The sequence below is a fragment of the Battus philenor genome, unplaced genomic scaffold (genome assembly GCF_028537555.1).
Source record: "Battus philenor isolate CCGP_79_NKW_IND1 unplaced genomic scaffold, ilBatPhil1.0.hap1 SCAF_12, whole genome shotgun sequence".
Classification (NCBI taxonomy): domain Eukaryota; kingdom Metazoa; phylum Arthropoda; class Insecta; order Lepidoptera; family Papilionidae; genus Battus; species Battus philenor.
Window position 1 is genome coordinate 12,448,245 of NW_027181674.1, and position 19,137 is coordinate 12,467,381.

A 19,137-nucleotide genomic window follows, 5' to 3' on the forward strand; every position below is an offset into this window, starting at 1 on the left:
TATTGCTGGCGAATATATGTTAAAATGGAACGAGACAGTAGTTGCATTATCAAATTGGGCTCTTTTGTTATTTATTTCATGATTTGCACAAGTGACCAATTTAAATATATGCCCACGTCTGATCTATTCGACGGTACATCTCTGCTAATATTCATAAATAAAAGATTATCTTTACAAATAAAAGCTATGTATTATCGACCCTTTTAATCGACAAGATTAGCAAAGAGTTCACCTGTTGGTAAGCACCCGTTAGTATATTGACGCCCAGATTTAGAAGGCCTCTTACAATAAAAAATAACCACAACAACAACAAAATTTTATATATAATACAAGTTTATACAATAAAATGACGACACTAAAATACTTTCACTAGATATTAAATAATACGTGTTGCTCCACTTTATTGTCTACTTTTAATAAAAGAATGTTTACGAGATCTAGCACAGAGGATTATAATGAACGTTATAAATTTTCTTATCTAATAACATGAGACGCTTTATCTCTACGGTACGACCGCCCGACGATTTCAACGGAAGGTATAACAGGATACCGTTAACAAGGCCAAACGTAAACCCTATTTGTTTTATGTCATTTAAGTAATTTTACACATAGCAGTACGTTCGAATTATTTTCCGCCCCAATCATGCAGAAGGTCAAGTACACCAATACCTCGCTTTGCGTGTTTCGTTTTGCGTTTTTTTCGAAGTTGCGTCGCTGCTTAATTATTACTAATTTTCACTGTGCGTCGTTAGATTTTCGAGGTTGCGTTGTTTTGGGTTCGAGTCTTTAATTTTATTTTAAATTAACTTTTTTTCTAAAAGATGGTAACACTTGTTTCTAATTGCGCCATGTCATCAAAACTCGGGGATACCCTTTCTAACTATAAATCAACGCAATTTTAATCGTTTTATTTTACTTTGTTTCGCTAATTTTAGAGTTCAGTTTCAATTACGTAATGTTGTAATGTAGTATGTTGTGTTTTTTTTAAAGAGAATAATAAATTTTATAAATTTTAACGTGTTGCTTCTGGTTACAAAAAAGGTAAATATTATTGCAATTTATTTATTGGCAGAGTTATATTATTTATGTTTTTTAATGTCTACTTTGTTCAATTTTCTTTTTAAAAAGTAGTATTTTAGTGACCCTGGAACCTATCTTCGATCTTTACATGGTTTGCTATAGAAAATCTTAATTCATTTTGCGGCGTTTCAATTTGCGTCATGTTTTTTTGGAACGTAACCATGACGCAAAGTGAGGTATTGGTGTATACAGTGACCAGATGAAGTAACAGTTTACAAATCAACAGCTAATTAGTGATGACTAGGTAACAAGACGTGATTAGGTTAAGTATAAACAAATTATTAAATACTTTTATATGTTATCATCACCGTTTTAGAAAGTCGTCCCCTGGTGGATATAAACGTCCCATATAGACTTGGAATAATATAGATTTAAAGCGGCCTGCATCCAGCGGTTCGGAGAAACCTTGTTAGGAGACAAAGTACGTTGCGCTTGTCAGTCTATTGTTTCTATTCCAGAACCTTAAGGCTCTAGCGGTAACCTGTTTTCTAACTTCAACTTGCCAATCCTCTGGACTACCTCGATGAATTTAGTCTAATTCAATCTTGTTTCTCGATTTACATATGTATTTAAAACGTATTTTAATTGATTTTTTATATTCAAATTTATGTAAAATATATACGTACATCGAACATATTAAGCATTTCGAATAAAGAGAAATATATTGTGAGAAATACATAAGTTGTCGAGTGAAAGTTACGGAGAGCATTTTCTTACAAATACGTTGTTTCAGTAGGCTTCTAAAATTACGTAACGTCAAGAGAAACCCGCGCCTATGCCAAAGTAAATAGGTACTAATTTGCTACTAACTTAGCGCAAAAAACACCACATCGAGTCACTGAGGCGGAGAAATTTAAATTGTTTAGTGAGAAAGGCGCCGTTTGGTAATGCATAAAAATTATATCTATCTTAATGTGATTATAGATAAGATAGAATACTCTAGTAGTTACGTATATACGAATTCTGTGCATCTATTTACACACATAACTATACTTCACACATATACAAACACATTAACGAATAAATAACTAATAAACACATACGTGGTAACACAATTTTTAACTATTTTTGTTTTTTTTTTTTATTTGGCACATTTGAATGTACCATTTATTATGCTATTTAAATAGAATGACGTTTTCAGCTTAACACAGTTTAAAACTATGTACTAAAAACATAACAGAATTAAATACCCTATAACTTTAAATAAAATATTTTTACGTTTAATTTTGACAGTCGTTGATTTGCAAGGCAAACTGAAAACTTAACATTCTTTTTGGTGATTAGTGGCACGCCGTATTGCTACAAAGCATGTAAACACTGTCCGAAAAACACGTAATAAATGTACAAATTTGTTTGAAATATAAGATATATTTACAATTTTTTGATTAATTACTCACGGAATTTTCAAGTCTTATTCAAAAAGCGCCATTAGTGGCGGTCATAAATTTTATATTTAAAATAAATTGAACGGTATGCCCCAAGCCATTTAAGCCGAATCGAGACTTTGAAAAATGATATATGTTAAGGATTTTTTTTTCTTTGAACAATTATTTATTTATAAATAATTAATCACTAGTACGCATGAAAAAGTATAACACCATATGCATTTTTATTACAACTATATGCATCTTTAATAATATGAAAGATCATGAATTTTTTTTTAAAAAAAAACCTCGTTAATTTTTAAACTAGACAGTCGAAAAATAATTACTGCTGGGAAATTCAAAAAACATACTTTTATATTATTGAAAAAGGTATATTTATAACACTTTTTTCAACACAATATAACATTTAATTAAATATACATGCTACTGAACATTTACTCTCAAGTAATTTTTTTCTAATAAAAATAAATGCGGCGAATAGTAATCGTTAACTTCAGAGCCTAACCGCTAAGCTACCACTGCTCTAATACAAATAACAGTAAATAAATATTAAAACAAGAAAATAACACAAAGTGTCGTTTTAAATTAACATAAACACTTAACTTTATGTATTCACGATACGAGTGGTCTATACAAATGGTATGGTGATATCAAGGCTTTTTAAAATTTAAATCTCTTTAAACATGTGACTATCGATTCATTAATAATTTTACAAACTCTGATATCATATTATTAACACACAGCGAACTTAGGCATAAAATGTGTAATATTTTTATGTATGTACATCGAATTTTTAACCTTGTTAACCCCTGACTATTATTCCTTAGTGAATAAATTCATTTCAAGAAACAGACTTTTACGATAAGACCGCTCTTTGTACTTTATATGATTTTTTAAAGTTTCTTGATGTACATTAGCCTGCCCCATCAGACCACCTCGCATATCTACTACAGGACCGTATGAAGGCGGGCTGCATCTAGCTTCTATGAACGACCTTAATAAAGTGGTCTGTTCAACTTAAAAGTGGACGTTCCATGGCCTTCATGTACAATGAAAAGTTATGTAAATAAATATATTTAATGTAATTAATAGTAATTTCTAATTTAGTATTAATCTTCAATATTCAAATATTTAATGCCAGCAAAAGGGTATAATTGTGTCCTCATATACTGTCGTTAGCGACAGTTTGCCCACCATAGCTATTTTAGTTGAAAAAGATTCTCAAACTGTGACGCAGCTGGTACTAATTCGGTCTATAAAAGGATTTATCACAATAAAATAATGAAGATCGAAGAAAAAAAAAGTTCAACGATACCAAGTACCAACAAAAAGTTTCAAAGCGACTCTAATATGGAACTAATAGGTCGTCGACTTCACAGGCAGGACGCCGTGGGATTTTTTAACAAAAATAAAAAAAAATAAGTAGACGTCTCAGAGAAACTTACTTTATCACCTTGCGACAAACGCCACGAACAATTGTCCGTAACAAACACTTCAATTTGCACGTCATTTCGACCTACAAAAAAGGTTATATACGCGTAGTATTTTATCACATTCCGATATTTTCAGAAATAAAAAACATAAACCGTCTATACTAGTATAAATAATTATATTACTTTACATATTGGTACAATTAAGAATTCTATTAAATTCTGCATACGCATACGTAAACAATTTTCGAACTTAAAAAAAATTAAATGCATATCCCTGTATATATATATATATATATATATATATATATATATATATATATATATATATATATATATGTAAAGATTGACATTGCTTTTGTTGCAGGAGGGGAGAAGGAGAAAAAAGAACAACTGAACTTCTCATAAGCAGCCGGACACCTGGAGTTGGAGAAGGTTATATCACCCCCTCCTCTATTCCCTGAAACAAAGCCTTGGCGGATTCAGAGTGCTACAACAAACGTATGTGCGTGCTCCTCAAGATCAAGATATTAAGGAACGAGGCCTCCGCTTTTAAACAACGGTAGTGTGCGAATTTTTAAATCAAATACTACTACTACATTTCACCGAATTTTTAAAATAAATACTACTACGAATTTTTAAATCAAATACTACTACTACGAATTTTTAAATCAAATACTACTACTACGAATTTTTAAATCAAATACTACAAAATAATACTTCAGGTTGTTATATCAAGTTTACTTGCCGATTAGCTAATCTCACACCAGTCTCTCGAAATACAAATAAAAGCCCATCTTATTTCCCATTCATGTATCTTGATCGTTTACCAGACTGCTAATGATTGTAGCTCCTTCTAACTTCATCAACCAGCTGTCCTTATCGGTTTTATTCTATTGCTGTATTACAACGCTAATTGGTAACTCTTGCTCCTACTATATCTAGTCTGACCAGCGGTTAAGAAATTACTAAGAGGAATGTTGCCAAAATCTCATTAAACGTTACAAGCTGTTTGTACAAAGATTGATCTATATTTTCAGTTTCTTCAGCACCACTATCACATTTTAAAGGCTCCTCAAAGTTGCTTTGACTGTCCACATCTCGACGCAATAGAAGCGATTGGAAATCGAAGCTTATTTTTGTTAGATATACTACTATCGTATCCACTTCAATACGCAACCACTACTCAACCTTACTCTTATATGAGCCATAAGATAAGTGTGATAGATGGACAAACAATCACCATAAGTGAGGTGTTAGATTTATTGAAGGTAAATCCCAAACCTCAAGGCGAGGGTAAACATAGTGAGTTGATTGATTGTGGAATACAGAACACGATATTACAGTCTGTGTGAACCATATCGACAGGTGAACGATCGATACATCACTGATTCATTTAAAACATCTTATGTACCGTTTGAAGGCACAAAAACGTAAGAGGTTATACTGTAAACAATGTCACAAACCTAAAATATTACAGAGAAATATTAAAGGAATTAGCGGCGGCTTGTTATACCGTCCCACTTTCAGTGCCGTTAGTGTAAAAAATTTATTACACTTAGTGCCAACGAAACAACAGACACGCGATCTAAATGTCGGTTGCAGACAAATGTTCCCACCTCTTGATACTCGTACATATGTTTAAGATTTGTTTTGTTAGATGATTTCACTCATTTTGTTGCGTGCAAAAAGGAAGGAAGGAAAACATATTTATTAAGGTTTTTGACCACTAATGGTAAACATTTTAGATATTTATTATAAAATAAATTATGTACATCACATTAAACATAACACAGTAGATATTTTAGATAGCTTTCTGCACTCTCATAAATATAATGAGATATTTGTTTCTCACTTTTACTCTACTCCGCAGTCGTCTTCGTTCGTTTCATTTCTAAAGATCGTGTCCATTTTGAAACACCTTGACATAATCGACGGACTCTTTCATGCTATCCTATCCCTTTATTTTCTCAGGGAAGTAGCATTTCAATACAGTTATTGACTTGATCAGATATGCCATGCACTCATGGTCGCAGACGTGGTCTTTCACGATCTACTTTCTATACAACTAGTAGTTTGTAAAGTTATCTGGTTGTCTTCGGATGTTGTGATAAGAATAACTTAAGAGACGGTACTGTATTGTGGAGAGTCTATTGTTTCAATTGACGAAGTTGACTTTAATTCACGTGTCTTCTTTTATATGGACATATTTTATGAGTTGAGACAAGATAATAATGAGAGTTTTTAATAATTATGAATATCCAAGCGGAGGTAACATAACAGGTTTGATTCCTGATTAGCACTTTATGTGAATGTAACATCGACACTGTTCACAGACTAAAAGATGTAATAACGAAACGGGTCAAAACCGGTTAAAAATCTAAATGATATTGGACATACAAAAATTCGCACTAAACTCGCGCGGACACGTACTTGAAGATGTCTTATATCATAACCGTAAAAACATAAGAGCTGTAATAATATGCTTTAAAATTATATATACAGCAGTTTTCAAATAAATATCTGCTATGTCTATTGAAAATAATGACTAAATTTGTTGGTAAGCGCAAAACTAGTGAACGTAACTATCAATTCAGCTATTTTTTCTTCAGATAATACTTTCTTAAAAGCACAAAGAAGGTTAATATAGGGAAAAAACGAAAGTGAATTTGAAAAACAACACTGGTTTTCTTATAAAAAATGACTTAAATCAAACTCCAGTCTATTCGTTTTGAAAATAAAAGGCTTGGACTAACTACCACTGTACACGAAATAAATAAATATCTATTAGTAATCGTTATATTATTGAGTAATTAAATCAATAGAAACATTGATTTTTTTAAATTAAGTTTTAGCTTGTTTATATTCTCTATTGAAACGCCAATAATTTATGACTTTACCAAGTCTGTCTGAGCAGTTAGTATGTGTGTATGTATTATCACTTATCATATACCGACCACAGCTCACTTTTCTTGGCATTACTGTCATAAAGATATTAGTTTTTATTTTTGTGTTTTTGGCCTGACTTGCTATGCGACTGAAATAGCATTCGCAAATTCCACGGGTGCGAGGGAACAAAACGCTGAGGGCGTCCTACTGAAATTTCACCAGATTAGGAAGCCGCTGAGTTCTTAGATCTCTTCGGTGGACGCTCCACAGAGTGATTAGGCTCAAGGATTTCCGCGAATGGACCTCGACTTTCGAAAACAATTAAAATCTACAAAATATGTAAATTTCCGATGTTAATTCGAAATCTGTGACGTTTGAATATTTACGCGAATAATATTAGAAGAAAAAAAAACACATTTTAACAAAGTACACATGCATTACATGTCTACAATCATAAGCAGGAACATAGATAATAAATAAAATCAACTAAAATATATCTTAACATTTGCAAGACAGAGACGAAATTTGTATGCGTGTTACGCGTAACTTAATTATGCGTTGTTGCCTATAAGTATCAAGTTCGAGCCCGGCGCTTCGTGCGGCAATGTCGATATTATGGAAGTGGCCTACTATACGTATAATGTAACTAGTTTAAATTTATTAAAGAGTTATAGTACATATTAATATGTTTATAACGTTTGACAATATTCGAGGATCTGCAGGAGAATCAAAACAACCGACGTTGTTTTAAGAATTGCTAGTCTGTATGGCAAATCGCTAGTGCAACTGATGGTGACCCCTCGTACCCCTATCTATTGCGGGACAGGGTCTCTGTTTTTATTTCATAATTTTTTAATGTAATATTTTTATTTTCACGCTCTTTTATCTTTCCTCCTACAATCTTTAATTCCTTTATTTTCTTTCTTTCTTCAATTATTCTTTCTGTCCTTTTCATATCCATTTTTCCTATTATTCAATATCATTCTTTTGTGCTACCGTTGGGCGTTGAGCCCAAAAGGTCGAGTGGTGACCACGATCAGGTTGATGCGTAAATTCGCCCCTAGCAAGATGGACCACATAGTTAAGTTTCTGACTGAGCAAGACCAAGTAAATACCATAGCCTATACCTTGCAGCGATCGTCTATCGGTTTATATGTTGATTATGAAAACTGGCTCTGTGGATAAAAATTAATAGACTTATGACCCATAAATATGCGGGATAAATAGCCACATTGTTATTTCTTAAAACGTGATGTCTATAACTACACTTCCAATACAACAAAGTTTCCTATTTACTCCTCTCTTATTTTGATTAACATCGTATCAATATCTTCGGAGATTCCGAAAAGAACTCTCTCATACTGTCAGTCTATATAGCAACTTACTCCACCCATAATACTTACAGGTATATTATTGTTCCAAATTTCTGTCTATCATACAATAATGAGCAGTAGTAGCCCATTGGTACAGTACGTGTGAACGTATGTCGCGGGTTCAATTGTCGGGATACAATCTTATATAATACACACTATATGCGTTCTCTGCGTACCATAATTACACATTGCGATCGCCAACACAACTGCCAAGCGCGGCAATTATTGCCTTACAATGGAAGTCTTTGCGCTGAAATGACGACAACGATTTATCAGAATTTTTCTTACATTTTCATTACTCTATTTTTTATTTAAATAACCACACATTAAATGCGCTATACATTCATCATTTTAAAGCTTGTTTACAACTGTAACCATTCGCCCTGTGTTATTTACACAAACAGTGTTGCCTCTCGAAAATTAAACCCATGGGTCATGGGTTTAATTTACCAGGCTAATCTAACGTATGAGTATCACAGATCAATTTGATTTAAATACTCTAATACGAATATCGGCGCTTTGCACAGAGTTAAAACGGGGTCAAGCTTCCTTAAATTACAAAGCGGTAATCCTTTGTCTGAATAATCACGTATAAAGACAAAAGCCTTTGCGCACACGCACACGCACACGCACACACAAGCACACACACACAAGACAGACTTTTAGGGATGATTTTAGAAATTAAAAAAGCTGACGAATTTCTATAGTTTTCGTGTTTTTAGATTTGTCTACGTTCGGAATAGGATAATATTTATTTATGGTAATATCCAAACATAAATTTTTGCTTATAATTTTATGTAAATTTAAACTCATTGACTATTATGCGGAACAAAGTTCTCCAGATCTGCTAGTATTTACATAGCTCCGTGCGAGAATGAAGTTTAAAATTCAATAGAGATGGTATCCTGGAAGTCATCATCCGAAATTGTATATAAAGAGTAATATTTTCCTAAACTAAGCTTATTACGGATAATTGTTAGCTTATTATGGATACTGCTTTTGTATAAAAAAGCCATAATTGGAATGAGCTAGTGAGACATGACAACATCTAACAACAATATATGATCTGATTGTGCGATGATAGAATCGCCGAATTACCATTGTTAATTTATGAATTAGGAACTTATTGAAGCTGCTTCCATATTTCTTTAGCTTTTAAACTAGACAACAACGGAGTAAACTACACGATCTCTTGTAAGGAATATTAAACAAAAATATTTGATACTATTAATACTTGGCGTATCCAGTCGACAGTGATCTATGTAAAATGTGGGAACATTAAAATTACTTCGGCACGCGAACACTGGATGCGGCGGGATGCGGATGAGTTATGAACACTTAAACCTTTCATGAGTTACACGAGACACGACGTACGCGCCGAACCCTTAAACAATATCATAAAGTGATAAATATGTTCATAACAAAGAAAATTGTATTACGATGTTCCATAAAGTTAAGCTTTGTTACTTGTTTATACAACTAATTTACAAGCAATTTGAAAATTTAGTATCTTTAATTTTTTTTTTTAATAATTATTCGTTATTGCTTATAAAGTGCTGCTGTATAATTTTTTTAAAATTGGTGACAGCACTGGCCAGTGCTGTCACCAATTTTAAAAAAATTATAAAAATTAATGTTTATAAGTTTTTATATTTAAAATCGATACATATATCTTGTATTTATTTTAAATTACATATTTTCATTAACATTTTTTGAATACCTACAATTAAGAACGCTTCGTATTACTGGCCAGAACGGCCACGATACTTTTTTTTTAAATTATACTTTCGCATTCGAATCCAAATTAGAGCGCCGATTTGAATTCAAACACCGACAATTATATGACTGCTTTCATCGCATTTGGTTTGATTTTGAGGAACAAATACATGCACGGATGGTAGTTTGCCTTGTGTATACAGGATGATCTAACTTAAGAAAATATGTGCTCGTGTGGCATATACCTTTAAATATATATTTTATGGCAGCTTGCGAAAATAGTAAAATATATTAAAATGGCTTCGATGTTTGAACACTAGTGCTATCAGATAAGCGGGCCGTGATGACTTACTTCTAGCATAATGCGGAAAAATCTTTCTACGCGTAGTGGTTGAAGTCTTTGATGTTTCCCTATAATCTACAATAAGTTACTTAAAATGAACTTTATTATTAACATATTTAAAACTATTTTCCTACACTCATATTTATCAGAAATAGGCGAAACGATAGCTCGAAGAACTGCTCGTCTGACATGGCAATGGCCAAAGCATATCGCTCGTGAAGATTCTCAAGTAGCAACGTGGCTTGACTCCCCACCAGGTGATAGGATACATAAGAAAAGGACCAATATTTAGCCACTTCCGCACATGCAGTGGTAGTCGTGCAATAAAGTGCACCGCTCGCCAGCCCGCTGATAAATGTATATGCGGCAAACAATGCGAATCACATTTTTGGTCCTTTTCTTACTTAGGATGGACTTCCGCGAGGTAACGCCTGATTCCATTAAATATGATAGGATACATTTCAGGTCCCGGGAAGACCCTGAATTTTGGGCAGTGATAGACTGGTTTTCGTGGCGGTATTTTGGGGAGGCTTTTGAATTGTAGAGTGGCGTTGATCTGCTGATTTTATGATGAAACGATACGGTGTTACCTACAAGGACCATTGTAAAAAAAGATCCGACACCAGAAATAATTTAGATTTTATACAACTAATACCAACTTTATATCCCTGTCTTAAAAACAACATGAGCTACAGAACAATATGTATACATTGTATTTAATAACATCGCGTCGTATTACCATGTAGTTTAAATGAATTTTCCTGTTTAGTCCGTGAATTTCGATACAATCTCAACGGCCATGGAATTGCGTTTTGTGTCTCTTTTCAAACCAGTTTCATTTAAAAAGATGATGTAACTATGTAGTCGCTTTTGTGATAATATAATTATTCTGGAATTGATAACATAAATTTAAGTATATTCCACCTTGATTTTGAATCCATACATATATATTGCGGACCTAAAACTTGGAGAGTTCACTCTGACTCCTAAGAATTATGCACTCCTAGTAGTTGATTTGTACAATTCCTTTCTTTGCTCTTTTGTACAATATGAAAAAGATTACTGTGAAGATAATTTTTAGTTCAGTAGTTTAGATCATTTGTTGATGCCTCATTTATTTTCTATAATGAAATAAAAGTGACGATTTTCTAAATTGAGACTATTAATATTAAATAAATTACTACAAATCTCAATTTTAACTTTTATTTCTAAATCGAACAAGTTTCTTACTGTTCATCGCCTAACCATCTATTATTTAATTATTTTTTATTCTCCACACAAATGAAGTTTTTCTTTAAAATTAACATCTGATACATCTAACAGTCTTAGGATGTATTCGGACAGATTATCTCATTTACATATCATCATCGTCGTCGCTTCAGCTACACTACAAGGAATAGGTTTCCCTCAGTGTCATCTATAGAGGGATATATTATAATCGCCACGCTTGACAGGCGAGCACTGCTGATTTCTATCCAAAATCAAGAAAACTTTTTGTTTTTTATAATTTGTTTTGATGAACAGAATCCAATAATTTGTCGTAATTATGATGCTGGAGAGTGTCTCTCTGTACAATAAAGTTAATTAAACTTATTTATAATCGAGTTTGTTTAAGTTTAACCTGTTATCAGGCTTATTTCACCTGCAAATTATATATATATATATATATATATATATATATATATACATAAACATATATACACATACACATATATTAGTGTGTGTGTGTTTAAAACAAGAAAAGAAAATAACAATTGCTATCACTTCACTAATAACTAATCAAATAAATTTACATTACATACAATAATAACTATAAAATCATTAACTAGAATTTTTCGTAATTTCTAATTAATGCTAATTGCTCTATTACCTTGAACAATACAACTGTTAAAAAAAAAACAAGAAATTGAGTAATTACAATACTTCTTTATTTTAACTAACACAATCAATACTTAGATTAAAAAATTAAGTATAAGAAAGTGGTTTTAAATAAAAATTCCAAAATTAAACAAGTAATTAAAACGTTACGTAATTTATACTTTTTGCTTTAAATCATATTTGTTATATGATAATAAAAACTATATTAAAAATAGCACTCGACGTTTTTGACGATCTGTTTTTATTACAGCTGTCTAGCGTGATGTATCCAGTGAGAATTATTTTTATTAACAGTTGCAGCTAGTAGCGTTAATATCTGCTATTAAAAGCATCGCGTAATAGCAGGTATAATAAGCACTGCTATTTATAATTTTGGTTTTATTTTTAATTTCTCCAATAACGTCATTGAAAATTATCGTAGAAAGCAATGTGTATCATCATAGATAATATATTATTAAAAACGAATTTTAAAAATGATTAAAAATATTTTTAACACGAAACAAAATTCGAAAATAACACTTGACAAACATTACCCAGTGACATTTTTAATTTTTTTTTTTAATTGTTTCCGTGATGTTAGTGGTCAGGTACATTGCTGACATAAACCGTCATTGAAGTAAATTTCATTTCAGAATTAGATAATAGAACCCAGATCATCTTTAATATATATATAATATTTAAAAGTAAAAAAAACAATTATTATCCTAGGGATGTGGCATATATAAAAATATAATATAATACTGTGATCAAAAAGTATTGTGAATTTGTTTATAACATATAATTTCTTATTTTTAAAAAGTAGTGGAAAGTATATTCCATATCAATTTCATTCCCATCAAAGTACGCTTTTTCTAGTCCTCGAAATAGTCTTTTTTTAGCAAACCCTTTAAAACCTTCTTTACACACACCCACACATTTTTAGTAGGATAGGAGGTATTGGATCTATCCGAATCAACTCGTTTATTATTACGGATCCGTGATAAAATATTTTATAATTTTTTCCGTAATAATCCAAGTTTTCCTAAAAAAAGTTGTTTTTTTCTTCGTTAGAAATTTTATGCACATGTTGGACGTAAATTACCATTATTTACCAATAGAGATCTACAAATCTTTTTAATTCACGTTTTGAATGTGAATCAAGAATTTATTTAACATGATCAGACGTAAGTAATCAACAAAAGCTAAAGAATTGGTAAGTAGATGTTACAGCGACCAGGCCACTTGGAGCACAGAACAGGTGCCTGATGGAAGATCACAGACCGGCAAGCGGAGCGTAGGAAGATAATCTTGTTATGGTCGTCATAAGGCACTAGTCCTTTTGGCAGTCTACAGGGGAGACCTTTATCTAGCAGTGAAGGTTCGCGGTTCAAAATAATGATGGTGAAAAGAGTTAGTAGTTGCTTTCTCTGATACGATCTTTTACACAACCTACCAAACCAGGCTATTAACAGCTTGAACTAGTGTCGATGTATCAAAGAGAGAATAGCTTATTATTTTTGTTTGAGATCCTTCACAATAATTCCTTTCGATATCTTTTTTCAATTGTCAGAGAGAAACAGACAAACATGTTAAAATATTCACCTCGATCAAGGTTATCAACTTTAACAAGGTAAAAACACATACGATTATTTAAACAGGGTTATTCTGAAATCATGTTTTCATAGAATATAATCATTAAAAAAAAGATTATTAATGTCGTAAAAATTTAAAAAAAAAAATAAATACGCTTCGTAAAACATCGGCTTTGGACCTTGATTGAAAGTTCAATAGAAATCGAAGAACTTAGTAAGACTACTTTTGTGTAAAATGTGATTTTTCTCTAACACTATACCTGATTACTAGTTATCCCTGCAAAACTAGGTTGACAGGTAGTGAATGTCTCCAAAGCATTATGACGATTCATTATTACGAAGAGAACAAAATGAGATATGATGCGGAACGGTCGATGATCTGAATGAAGACTATAATGAATATGAGAACGAGAGATCTTTACTATAAGTTCGACATGACAGGAATTATGCCCGTACTGAAGAACTTGGATTAGAGCAGTCCTAAGAGAAATGGGACTTGAATTATATAGACAAGAATGATTAACAATTAGTGTGTTTAGCTAGTACAATCTACATTAAAAATATTAATTTGTAACCTAAATTTTTTTTTTTTTTGGACAAATGGCAATTGCTAATTCTCCCGGTTTGAGGTGGCAAGGCGCAGAGGGCGACTATTCTGCGACCACTCTGCTCGGGTCGCAATATACTGCTATTTCACCAGAATGGGAGACTGTCGAGCCCTTATACTGCTTCGGTGGACGCTCCATGGTGTGCCTGAAGGGTCTCATCAAAGGACTTTGACTTGGGTTGTTACTCGTCAATAATACCAACTTTTTATTCCGACACAAAAGTATAACCTCGACTTGGACGATTGCTATTGCCCATATACCACTACTACCACTTTGGGAAGTGTTAGCGCTGTAAGAAGAAGTGAGGGAAGTACCTCCAGCAACGCTTCTATCTAGTATGATCGAGGGTTGGCGTCTGCTATGATATACGACCCGGCCTCGTTTCAAGACAGGTTGATTATCGTATGGTAAGATTTTAAAGCAGTTCGTCTCTTAAAAGAACGTAGCATGAAATATCCGTCAAATTTGACTAAATTTATCAGAGGTCCAAAATTATTTCAAATCCCTTTTAAAATGTGCGTGTTGAAAAAGATTAATTTTTGTAACTTAATAAATATAATAAGTTAAAGTTTTTATCTTTTACAGCACCGTCGCCACCGAACCGCGTCGGGCTTTCAAAGCCGTAAGCCTATTGAAGCCTTACATTCAACTACTTCAATCTACTTGCAAATGACTGAAATACTTTAAAAGCGACGTAAAACATGTATATGTTTGTACCTCTGCAGTATTTAACACAAAAATCCTGATATTTATTATTTTAAACAACTATTCAAGATTATTACAGTTTAAAAATATGTTGCGCTATATAAACAATTAATAATATTGCTATTTTATTGAAAAAAATGTCTACTTATGATGCCATTAAACAGAAGACATTTAAAAAAATATATATTATATAAGACAAAACTGTTTCCCGCTATTTTTATTTTTTCCTATCTATCAATAATGTGTAACTTAAATAAAGAATATATGCACTATTCAAAATATTCTGTAAAAATGGATAAGAAAGCAACAAAATCGGAAAAAACATTAATGTTGTGGGTAATTATTTATCCAGTAATAGGTAAATAAAATTACACAGCTTTATTATAATAGTTTTAATTACGGTATTAAATAGCGTAATATATACCATAAATATAACATAAAAGCTATATATAGCATGTTTTTAAAATAATTAGCAGTTTTTTTTTTTAAATAAAAATGAAAGACGCTATTTACAATCCATTTCACGTTCTCCGTAGGCCATTTGCAAAGATTAAGAAAAACTGTCTCACGAATCTTACATAGGCGGAGCTTGAGAAATATCATCCGTTCACGGAACCATTTCAAATTTTCGAGCCATTCTACCGGGTCAAGGTGAATGTAATAAAAAAAATCGTGCACTCTCACTGGGAGCATATCGTTATGTAATATTTAATTGAAACAACGCTTTGAGCTAGACGCAACGACTGTAATTATACGTGTTACGAAAATTTCACATAAACCTATTTTTTTAGACGAAAAATTACAAAAACAAAATGACGAAACATACCGTTATATTTTTAAAACGTGTTCTTCATACTTATTTTTGAATTTAGCAGATATCGTCATTGTCATACATATTTACTGTATGCTATATAACGGAATTATTAAATAGAAAGAATTATTTACTATTTTTAAAATAATTATTTCGTATGTTTTATTCAGTGATCTAGTTAACGAATAATTATAATTAAACTCTCCAAAAACGCAAAGAGCAGTATGGTAAGACAATGAAAACATGCTATAAAATGTCATTTTATTTAAATACAGAACTAACGATATTAAGTAAAATGAGTATTCTAATTCTTGCATAAATTAAAGATATATTAGAATATTACAAATTTCTAGTTTTAAGATCGTAATATTATCTGGCGGAACACATGATTTCTCTTAGATTATCTAAAAATAAATAAGAGATAACAAACGAGGTTTTACATAACAGTTATATTTTTAAACAAAACTATCTTCGTAAATATTCTTAGTTTTCAAATACCGTATAGTTATAAAATAGTTCTCTTCACTATTCAATTACACTAAAACAGTGTATACGCAATATCGCTTGATTGTAGAAATCAGCCCGTTGAGACAAGACAAAAGTATGTATATTAATGATTAACAAAAAAAATGAGCCATTATCGGACGCATAGCTCATGCAGTTATCATAACGCGTGGGTGCCACAGGTCATGCGCACTGCACAGCCTGAGATTGCAGGTCTATAACCCAACAGCTGATATCTGATAAACAACAATACCAGTAACCATTAACCCACCTTAGTTTCCGCCGGTTCGTTCTGCATGAAGTAAAAAAGCGCGAAAATCCACGCCACAGCGACGAGAAACAGAATCTTCACGTTGCGCCTCATTTTTAAAAACATAAAACAAATGATGTTTCACTGATAAAATACCGCGAAATCTTATTTAATGTGTCAAGCACGGTTTTTTATTTAAATCGCGAGCGGAGCGCGCCCGCGCTCCGGACAGCGGCGTGTGGACTGAGACCGAGCGTGGTTCGTACCAGCAGCCACAGCCGCGCATGCGCGTACACTATCAACAGCCGATCGAGCTAGGGCTGCGAATGCGACAGTTTAACGCGCTATTCTAATTTTAAATTACATCATTATCCATTACATTTACATTTACAATTATCAACAATTTAACCTCGGTACATTTTTAACAATTTTAATTACAATGAAAATTACAACACTAGATATTCTAGTTAGAATCACATACTTATTGAGTACAATTGCAGTCGCATCACTACTTTCCCTTAGAAGCGTGCGAGCTTACACGGAGCGCTTGGTAAAATTTAATGAAATTAATTACAGTGCTTTATTTATGTAGTTCTCGTTTACTGTTTAAAAGCTGGGGGAATTTATGACTGAAAATAGAATTTCATTTGAAAAAAAAATTCACATTTACCTGTATCATATTTTGATCTTATGATTTTATCTTATTTTAAGTATGTCAAATAATTCTCAATATTTTTATGTAATTTTAAATGATATACCAATATTTTTACTAATAAATATTATTATTGTTAATTTATAAATACTTTTATTATATATACATAAAAGTTAAAAAGGGAAACCCAGTAATTTTACACAAACAAGGACTAAAATACGTATACGTACATAGATAAAACAGTCTTACTCCTTAAAACATAATAAGAATATCGTAGCTTGCATTAAGAAAAAACCCATATTATTAAGTAAACAAAATTAGAAAACAACAATTTATTTTTAAATTTATTTATTTATAGGTCTAATTATTTATATGTTTATTCACTTTTTTAATCAAAGTTATAATAGTGGACTTAATGCCTTTATTACATTCTCTATCAGTACACTCAAGGCAGTGCAGAGATAATTAGTAGACAGGCGTTCAAAAATAAAAGTAATTGGTTACACGAACTTATGCTATTAATAAAAATACTATAATGACTTATTATGATTACGTGTATAATTATTTTTAAAGACATATTTAAATAAGAATATGTAATACACTAAGTAACAAACCGGCTCTCCCGTCGCGTCGCTCCGTGTTAAGCGCCACCTGTCGGCGCTCTAGGTTATAACGCTGCTAGCTTATGCTCTCCGCGCATGCGTAAGAGAGTCGCGCAGAAGAAAAACAACAACATAGCGCGTGAGCTTCGTGCTCCGGCACCCGACCATAATTAACGTTAGTTCTGTGTTTATTGATGATTATTTTGTTTTTAAAATTATTTTGGACAATATACAGTTTACCGTGATATTCCACTTTGCACTGTGGTAAATCTCAAGGGACTTCTACCAAAGCATCTCTCCCTTACAAAATGCTTTCGGAGAGCCAAATAACGAGAACTATTTGCCATGCAACAAGTTACCGTATCTAAAGACCTGTTCGTCGCAAAAATTCGATCTCTCCTAGCTTATCTACTCAGCGGGGACCTCTCGGAGCGCGTTGAATTGCAGACTTACAATTTATTCGACAGCATTATTTATAAAAGGATCGATTGCAATAGCTTCACAGTATTCAGCGAGCTAATTAAAGCTCAAAGTATCGATAATACACTGAAAGAAATTCAAACTTCTAATTCGCTAACCCTCAAGGACGAAAAAACGCGTATTTTATGTTTTCTGCAAGTCTCAACCAACTCAAATTCCAACCATACGAAGAATAATTTCGTAAAGCCGTTCGGTTCGTATTCTTTCGTATTATATTATCGTATTATAAAAGTTTGCGTATGGACAATACCAACATAATTTATTTCTACGGATGCGGTGAGAAGGGAGTAAAACTAGTCAATTGTTCTAAATGTTATTTAAAATTTTTTATAATGAGAGTGCATTGACCCCGCGTCGATGATCTATTGATAAGATAAATACTGATTTTTCAAATTTTTACGTCGATTTTCGTTACAAATTGTCTAAAAGTAATCATAATCTGCAATCAAAAATCGAAACCGAAACTAAAACTATCGAATCGTATTACTATCCTACGCAGTTCAAGGTCGTAGTCCCCGAGCTATTTTTAGCGCGACTATTTTAAGAATTGCCGCGCGATATCTAAACAATTGATTAGCGATAAAAGTCATAGATATGATATTTAAAAAAATTAATAATACTGAATTTGTTTAAATTCAATTTTCGAACGTTTTGCCAACAGTTTTTTATTTATAATTTTGTTCGACGTCAAATTGTAAATTAAACAAGACATGTTTAAAGTCAACAAACACACATTGTTTTGTGTTAAAAAAATATTGTGATTTTGATACTGTTAGTCTTTGTGTACACATTTGATACTGTTCTACTTAATACTAGGAGTACATATATGACTTGATGGTACATAAGAGACACAAACATTT

At 32.2% G+C, this 19,137-nt stretch overlaps 2 protein-coding genes across 2 annotated transcripts in view; one reads left to right on the forward strand and one right to left on the reverse strand.

The window, feature by feature from the left end:
• Window positions 1–16,798, reverse strand: part of Pgant2 (polypeptide N-acetylgalactosaminyltransferase 2) — a 115,307-nt gene extending 98,509 nt beyond the window's left edge. Inside the window, exon 1 of the mRNA XM_068776237.1 lies at window positions 16,565–16,798. Within this exon, the coding sequence (XP_068632338.1) occupies window positions 16,565–16,669 (105 nt within the window). The 5' untranslated portion in view covers window positions 16,670–16,798. The remainder of the gene's footprint in view (window positions 1–16,564) is intronic.
• Ent1 (Equilibrative nucleoside transporter 1) overlaps window positions 1–19,137 on the forward strand; it is a 466,176-nt gene that overhangs the window by 247,205 nt on the left and 199,834 nt on the right. The window lies entirely within an intron of this gene.